This window comes from Protobothrops mucrosquamatus, unplaced genomic scaffold, assembly GCF_001527695.2.
Source record: "Protobothrops mucrosquamatus isolate PMUCROS unplaced genomic scaffold, P.Mucros_1.0 scaffold_241, whole genome shotgun sequence".
Lineage (NCBI taxonomy): Eukaryota > Metazoa > Chordata > Lepidosauria > Squamata > Viperidae > Protobothrops > Protobothrops mucrosquamatus.
Window position 1 is genome coordinate 83,536 of NW_015386317.1, and position 9,164 is coordinate 92,699.

The 9,164-nt window shown below is 40.1% G+C and overlaps 1 protein-coding gene across 1 annotated transcript in view; it reads right to left on the reverse strand.

Moving 5' to 3' along the window:
- Nucleotides 1-2,796, reverse strand: part of ST6GALNAC2 (ST6 N-acetylgalactosaminide alpha-2,6-sialyltransferase 2) — a 27,220-nt gene extending 24,424 nt beyond the window's left edge. The window contains exons 1-2 of the mRNA XM_029287035.1: nucleotides 2,657-2,796; nucleotides 698-781 (exon numbers count right to left, since the gene is read on the reverse strand). Of these exons, the coding sequence (XP_029142868.1) occupies nucleotides 698-781; nucleotides 2,657-2,796 (224 nt within the window). The remainder of the gene's footprint in view (nucleotides 1-697; nucleotides 782-2,656) is intronic.
- Nucleotides 2,797-9,164: the final 6,368 nt, after the last annotated feature.

The following is a 9,164-nucleotide window of genomic DNA, read 5'->3' on the forward strand; positions in this document are numbered from 1 at the left end:
TCGCGGTTTCTTTCTTTCCTCCCTCCCCCCTCTTTCCTTCCTTCCTCCCTCCCTCCCCCTCTCTTTCCTCCCTCCCTCTTTCTTTCTTTCCTCCCTCCCCCCTCTTTCCTTCCTTCCTCCCTCCCTCCCCCTCTCTTTCCTCCCTCCCTCTTTCTTTCTTTCCTCCCTCCCTCCCTCTTTCTTTCCTCCCTACGTGAGGGGGCCTCAATTTGTTTGCGCCTCGGGCCTCCTAACTACTAAATCCGCCACTGGCTGCACACATTCCTGAAGCAGTTTATACAGCAGTACTGTGGAGTAAAAAGATAAGTCAATCCATCTCTTTAAAAGCCTGATGTCATGTGTCTGATTAACGAAACACTTAAAAGTGTTTGCTTTGACACCTATCTTAGGAGAATTAACAGTGGGAGGCTAACTTACAAGAGAGGTATAGAATGTCAGTGATCCGGTCTATTGCTGTCACCACAAAAAGTCATTCTCTATGCCATCAGCCCCAAGTAAAATTTGCAAGCCATGTCTATCCAACAAGAGTTAACCAAGCTTTCTGTGCTACACAATCACCTACTAATATGGAATAGTACATAGACATTGTAGAATGAAAAGCTTTGCCCAACTTTTCACTCTTCGTCATGTTGAAAAGGCTAGAAATGAAGGGGAGATGTTGATCCCGATTCAGGAAATCTTGCACCCCATTGGTTACAGGTTTGCAGCTGTGCCTGAAGCTGTCCCACTGCTCTCCATCACCCAAATAATTAATATTCTCAGTTCAGGCATCACTGATTGCCTGTAGGAGAAGAACACAGACCTTAAGACACAGAACTGGCAAAGCTGATAACTCCGTCTGGCAGCACTATTGTGACACACAAACACAACACTCTGAGAAGCAGACCGGGTTCTCTCAATCTGAGATTTTGCATTTAGCAGAAATACTAAACCACAATGCATGTGAACAGAATTCTTATGTCCAGCTGCACAGCATTTCTCACTCTATAGTATTAGTTTGAAGTCGTGTGTTTTAGCATTCAAGTCCTTTTCAGCTTTGGTGAGACTTGATTGCTAATAACAATCTCAATTTATTATTCAATAGCCCATTCCCTGATTACTGACATCAGAGCCAGGGGCATCAGTCAAAGTGATTGGTAGAATCAAGTGATCAAAGCCCTGCTCCTTTCGAATGTGTGTTGCATGCATACCATACAAAGAGGTGAGACTTTGATAACCCCAGGAATGCCCACCAGTTTGTCTCCATTGATTACCCCCATCCTTGCTGATACCCTTGATCAGAACTTACTGGTATCAATGGGCCAGCAACAAAATCTACAATCCATATAGACATTCATATATTGCCAGACGAAAGCTATAAAATCATTGTGCTTGAAAGATTTGATATTAATAATAATAAAAAGGGCATTTTTAAAATATTTTTTCCACAAATATTTTACACTATTACAGAATCATAAAATTAATGAATAATGAAAATAATGTTCCATTTGGTAGGCAGATAGAAGTTTCCGTGTTTCAAAACTCTGACCAGTGAGAGTTGGCTTCATCTATGATACCAACCCTGCAATTATACAGAGGTTTACTCAGATTTAAGTCGTTTTTTTTCTCAATAGGGTTAACCCTCCAGAGTCTATAGCACAGTGATGGCGAACCTTTTAGAGGCCGAGTGACCCAAAACCGCCCCGCCCCCTGCTCTGCTCATACCCCATCTGCCCGCAGGGCCACCCACCACTTCCACTGCCCGCTACAGCAGATTGCCCAGGCGGTCCTGCAGTGCCATGGCAGCCACGTCCTCTGCCTGCGCCCCGCAGCATCTGCACGCAAAGGGGCATGAGGGCAGAGTCTTGTCCCTGCTGCCCGGCTGCCATGTTCTTGGCTGCGCTACTCCACGCTGGCCGAGCCTGGGGGTGACTCTCCTCCAGGGGGATGCTGGTGAGGGGGCTGCGGGGGGGAGATGGGGCTGGAGCAACGGTGCGCGTGCCCACAGAGAGGGTTCCGAGTGCTGCCTCTGGCACACGTGCCATAGGTTCGCCACCACTGCTATAGCAGATATCAGCAGCTAACCAAGAAAATTTTCCCACAAAAAACAAACCAGATGGGACCTGATTAGTACTTGGATAGTGAGCACTAGATTAGGCAATTGTAGGATTGTAGACTGGAAAGTAAAAAAAAAAAATCCAGATTTCTATCTCAGTATTGCTGCCAAGAGAACCACATGGATGTATCCATAGTCATCAGGAGATGAGTTTGTTTGGAGAATGTCTTTACTTCTTATTCCCAGGCAGGTCTTTATGGGTATTTTTGGTTGGTTTGTTTTCTGCATTCCCAACTTTTATGTGTGGAATTTACTTTGGCTTGAATGTGGGTTTAATTTTGCAAAAACAAAAACAAACTCTCTTTTCCTTTGTAGTCTATCTTGAATGGAGAGCTTGGCATCTTTGACATTATTTAATCCTCTCTGTGTAAAAATTATTGTTTAAAGATTAACAACATGGAAGTATTATAGATGCTTGATCAAATAGGAGCAATCAAACTCCAGGGAACCTAGAGTAAGAATTTACATTATCGTATCTGAACAGCCTCCAGGTAGTATAAAATGTCATGTTTTTGGATTGGCTTTGAAAACAAAGAAAGCTATCTTGCCTTTCTTATTTACCCACTGACCTGAACAAAAGTATGTGTGGTTTGAAGCAGCTTGTGCCTTAAAGCTTCTTCTCCACTTGTGAGAGTTATAGAGCTACTGACCCATCCCTGAGTCAGCAGAAAAGTACCCCAGCATGACATTTGCCGATTCATGGCCCCACTGCATCTTTTCTGACTGTCAAACAGTGCCCTCCTTGTGATATGTGTACAACATGTGATAAGCAAACTGAGCGGTCGAGTTCTGCTGTTCTCCTTCTTCCACAGTACAGGTCATGCAGGTCTGGAAAAATCCACCAAATCCTGGTGGCTGCAGCTGAAATTGAGTAGATAGGCAGTCCATTCTAAGGAATTACAAGTAGTCCTCATTTAGCCATTGTTCAGTTTTAATGGTGTCAAAAAAAATAACTTTATGACCAATCCTTGCATTTATGACCTTTGCAAGTCTGCTAAGCAAAGGAAAGTTGAAGTAAGTTTATATAAACTGTTTCACTTAGCATCCGCTTTGCTTAACAACTGAATTGCTGGTCCCAATTGTGGTCACTAAACAAGGATTACCTGAATAAAGCTGGAAAAGCCTATCTGGGCCACTGAGATCATATCTCTGTTCAGTGCAGCAATCCCTATTAAACAACTCCGGCCAAAGCCCCATTGGAATATATATAGTATGAAGGAGAACCCCCATTTCCCCTAGTGATTGATTCCATCACTTTTTTTAAAAAGTATTTTATTAGTTTTCTATCATTACAATTCATTTGTGCTTACTGAAAAAGGTGTTATCTGGGTTAATTTTTGCCTAGTCATAAAGGTTAAGTTCTTACTCTCTATCCTGCTTTTCCAACCATTGATAAAATAAGTTCCATGTTTGAAAGTATACTGTATCTCCTTTTCCTTGGATTCTCAATGTGAGTCTATCCATTTCCGCACAGTCCAATATTTTCTTACTTGGAATAAGAAAAGAATTAAGATTCCACCACTTTTATTGTTGGAAAGCTTTTTCTAATAATGAATCAACACCTACCTTTCTGTTGTAATTCAACTTGATTAAAGTTGGAAAAAAAATTGGTCACAAAAGGGAGTCGAACCACAAGTATATTTTGAATTTTTCTCCTCTTCTTTTCTTTGCTGCATATTCCCAATTCCTTCTTGCTCGATTTGGGAGACTGAGTAGGGAAGCAGTATTCCACTGACTGTATAGTGAAAGCATGTATAACACTAGCTAAGCAATGAAGCATTATTGTGCAACTCCAGCACAGAACCAACACAATGTTACTGTGTCCAAGATCAGAATCATGGCATTTGCAAATGAGGCTCACTGGGAACCAGATAGGAGTAGATGCCCGGCATCAGCCTGAAATAGTCAATACTGTTATGATCCCATTCACCAACAGTCCTCTGTCTTGATCTTCAACATAAAGAACAGCTATCAATTTAAGGAGGAAAATACCGTTTTATCAATGGTCAGGTTTTCTGAAACGTGGCATGCTGGCTGGGGAATTCTGGGAGTTGAAGTCCACACATCTTAAAATTGCCAAGTTTGAAAAATACTGAGCGAAGCTGAGTTAAGCTACGCTACGCAAAGGTTGTGTTACTTAATAACTAGAGCAACATCACGGTGACAAAAATTTTTAAATGTTGCTAGGGAGTATTTGTGTCATAAGTAGAAGCCAGCAGTAAATGGTTCTAAAAGAAAAATTTCTACATCCTAACACAACTGAGCTAGTTTATAAACCTGTATGTCCTGGTTAACTGCTTTTGTGCTTTGACCTCAGTGATCTGGCAGCTGCCTTTCATACAAAAAACTTCCATCAAAAATACTGTTCTTTAGAAGATAAGTCATGCCTAGTTGGGTAACTGCATGGTATAGCTCTTAACCACACAAATGTTGACAATAAGTCGAGTCCTTAAACTGTAACAATTAGAATGGATTTTAAGAAATCCATCTCCACAGACCTAGAGACTATAAATATATAAAAATTAAGAACGATTTCAAGTTAAGGATACATTAAAATTTGGTAGATTCCCCTAGACTTAAGCAAGGTAAATCCAAGTGGATGAAAAAATGGAGGAATCAAGACTATAAACTAGGCTACGAAGTTAAAAATATCCTACAGAAAGGCAGTGCCAAATCATCTTCATGCTTTTGCTAAGAACACAAACATATCCATGTAGCCCACTAGAAGTTGATCTCAGCTGGAGCAAATATTAAATAGTTTTAGCTCTGGAATACAAATTCACTCTATTATCACTTAGATGGTAATTACAACCTCAGAAAGCAGCAAAATTTATCCAGGAGATAAAACACAAAGCAGGCGTGCAACCTATTAGCAGATAATGGGTGAACCTGCAATAATTTTTTGTTGGCTTGTTTACTAGAGAATCCAGCTACCTTGTATATAACAACAGGCTGCTTAACTGAGAGAAAACAAAAGCAAAAAACTCATATGAATATCCAGAAAGAGACAATTAAAAAGGCAACATCAAGCCACTGTTTCTATCTGTATATTTTTTTTAAAAAATCACAGCTTAAGACAATACAGCCAACCATTTCCAGGATGTCAAAATCACAAGGGGGAATGGGTTCATTAAGAAGGGAATAATTAAATCTATTATTGAATATAGTTGAGTAATTGGCAATGGAATAAAGAAAATAAATGGTGGTATATTAAAACATGCCCCCTATAAAGGTTTTCTAGTATCTGTGTATGAGCTTTCAAGTCAGCATTGTCTCCCTGTAGTTTTCTTGCCAAGATTTAAGAAATTGTTTGTCCTTGCCTGCTTCCTAGGACTCAGAGACAATGAGTGACCCCGTTTCTAGCTTGGTACCCTAACTATTAGACTACACTGGCTCCCTTTCTAGTACCTAGGCCAATCAAAACAGGCAAAAGGCTGATTCTCAAATGGGTTTGGGCCTCCCAAATTCTGAATTTGGAGATGGGGGAGCTCTGCATAAATCAGTGATGGCGAACCTTTTAGAGACCAAGTGCCCAAAAACTGCCCCCCCCAGCCTGCCCTCTGCTCTGCCTGCCCGCAGGGCCACTCACCACAGATCACCCAGGCAGCCTTGCAGCACCATGGCGGCCACGCTGTCCGCCCACACCCCGCAGCAGCATCTGCACGTGATGGGGCGTGAGGGCGGAGTCTTGCCCCTGCTGCCTGACTGCCATGTGCTTGGCTGCGCTACTCCACGTGGGCTGTGCCTGGGGGGCCTCTCCTCCAGGCAGGCTGCTGGTGAGGGGGTTATGGAGGGAGGCAGGGCTGGGGCAACAGCACGCATGCCCACAGAGAGGGCTCCGAGTGCCACCTCTGGCACGCGTGCCATAGGTTCGCCACCACTGGCATAAATCATAGGAGCAGCTCTGGACAACAAGCATACATGCAGTTTCACTCAAGTTGACTATTACCAGTAAATACTAAAAAAAGGCAGACCAACTTAGGGTTACCCAATAAGCAACTGGAAAGAAGGACAAATGGGGGAGGGATGGACACACTATTTCAATTTCTTAGACTTCACAAAATACTATTTTTTGACTGCAATATTTTTCCAACAAATCTTTATTTTCAACAACATTGGCTAGTCATAATATAGAACCAACAATACAATTTTCAAATGTCACTATATAAACCCAGGATTAGTAATGTAGTACAAAAATTAGAGTGATCATAGGTTTGAAGGGGATGGATTGAAGACAACTGTTGGGGGGTCAGGAAATGAATAACATAAATCTAGGCTGTTAAATCTGTCGACATATGAGGGAAAGAAAGGAGTCATAATACCCCAAAGTCTGAATAACTACTGCTATGAAAACAGCCCAATTATTATTATTATTTTAAAAAAAATCCAAATACTTAAAAGGTAGACAGCATTTGATATAAATTTAACCAGCCAGCTAATCTTGGACAGGCAAGTTCAGCACTTCAGCTTCAAGCAAAAACTGTATTAGATGCAGATCTGAGGCTTGAAGGAGCCCTAAGAAATTTAAATTGAACTCTCTTAAAGTTGGCAAAAGAGGAAAACTGCTCTAGCTAGACTCCCCAAAGAAACTTGAGCTAGATGATTTAGTCACAAACAACTTTATAGCTGCTGGTACAAAATCAACTCCTTTCAAGTGGAAAAAGTGCAGAGCAGCTGCTTTCTCTTTGGCCAACAAGGTCACTTAATTGGCTTGAGCCTTCTTGCTTCCTGCACTATGAAATATTGCACCTAGGGGTTTAAACATCTAACCAGATCAATAACATTACCATAGATACTGAGTTTGCATATCCTTGGTCTTTTAGCAAAGACCATTGATTTTTGCCTTTTGATAACTAATTCAAAATTGAGTAGTGGCACAATATTGATTAAGAGACCTTAAGGCGTTCCTAAGACCCGGAAGATACTGGGAGAGGTCATAACCTCAATGGGGTGGACAGGCATTTCCCATCCAACTGAGGGTCTCTAAAGTCCAAATCTTTAAGATGCCTAATAAAGTACCTGAAAAAGAGAGAGTGCTAATAAACTAACCTATTTAGCTTTCTTCTATGTTGAAAACTGATTAGGTAGATGGTTTTGTGGGTCACATCAGAATTGTATTTTTATATATTTCATACACGAAGAAGTACGTTTTTCTCATAGGATCTCTCTTCAGATCAAATCTAAAGTTGTCACTGACAATCAAGAAAGTCTATGAAATTCTGGACTTGATGTAATGTTTTTACCCATATGCAGTTCCCTAATCAATGGTAGTGGATTGGTCAATTCTAAACCCAACTTGCTTCTCTTCTAATCTATTTTCCTGATTCAATCCTGGAAATTCCAACTTAATTATCTAGCATAGAGCTAAATAATTATGTCCAAGAGATTAATGGGTCTATATATCTAATGTTCAACCCTGTCCCTTTAAAAATAAAAAAGGGGAGTAGCCATTTCCCAGTCCCCAGAGAACGTGGCATTATTGTCAAAATATGCTAAAAGTGAAACAAGCACCCATCCACACCGATAACTCTTATTTTTAACTAATGGTAATTATAACTTAGACCTTTATCTCCTTTCAGTCGCTCAGTCCTTTCTTTTTCTTTTTTTTAATTTCAAAGACTGAAGCTGACAGTAAACAGGTAATGAGCCAAAAGTAAAAAAAAATAATCATCATCACTATGCTTGTGTTGTGATGATAAACAGTCTTCCATGACTTTCACAAGGATAAAATAAACCATTAGAGGCATATCTAGGGCAAGATGACCTTGGCAATTGTCCAAAATTGGCTGTCTCCCTAAGTAGTAACAGTACCTAACTGGTACATAGTAGACACTTATAAAAATGCATTGTTCTATATGTACAATGTAATAAATCTTTTCCTAGATGCTGGCACATTTTATAACATTGGTATTCATTTAATTTTATGATAATTTTGTCAGAGCTGAAAATTCAGTTATTCCTATCAAGCTTTTCATTATGGTACTCACCAAGTATATTGAACTACAGCTATGACTACCAGATCTGGGCTGCAAAAATCCTGATCATAATTAGAAGAAAGCAAAGACATATAGGAAAACCTTCTCCTTGTTGCCATTTAGCAGTCATCTGAATTTCTGCAGATCCTGGGAATTCAAAGACATGCTGGCCAATGCAGCTGAATGGCATTTGATTGCAGAAGGACAATAGCCTTAATTAAATTGTGTAATTCATTAGTATGAGACACAGTGATGGTCCCAAAATCTTGGAGGACTTATAAAGGGGACTGAATAAATTCACTGGGGTCAGGTAGATCAATGTCTGCCAAACTTGGAATCAATGGAATCTCCCAATTCAAGTTAAGGGTATATCTCTATCTCCTGCTTGAAAGCTCTTCAAACACATGAGATTGGCCCCCACAGATAAATAAAATCCTAGAATAATATAGGCCTTTATTTATATTACATTAATGCAATAGACCTATTCTTAATATAATTCACATAACCAATACAAAACTCTGGATAAATTGTTAGGATCAGAGGAGTGATTGTTAAGAGATATCTGATAAACAATGAAATAGTCTGAATTTCCAAGCAATGGAAATCTAACAGAGCTTCTATGAATGACCATAACTATCTTCTTTGAAGCCTGACAGCCCTATTTCACTTCATTGTTGTAAATATATATTTTGAACGTGTTAAAAATCAATTGGGACCATAATACACCACAAAGCAAAACACCAGCCTCCATGGTTACTTTAATTCCAAGAACATCTTGAAGTTCAACATAGACCCTTAAACTTGATCATAAAATAATAATGGTGGCGGCTGCAGAAACAACTTCAGTCAGTTTCCTGTCTGGGAAATTGGGCATTTTTTTTCAGATTAATTGCATCCATTCTGGCAGCCATCTTCAGAGACTAACTATAATATACCTTCAAAACTCCAACTATGTATTAGCACAAAAATACTCTCTAACCTGTAGCTATTGGCCAGTAATATGTGCCCATAAAACCTGGGGCTATTGTAAGTTTGGAGTTCAACATCTGAGAGGCCAGATATTGCTTAGCCCTTCTGTTACTTGCTTGTTTGCT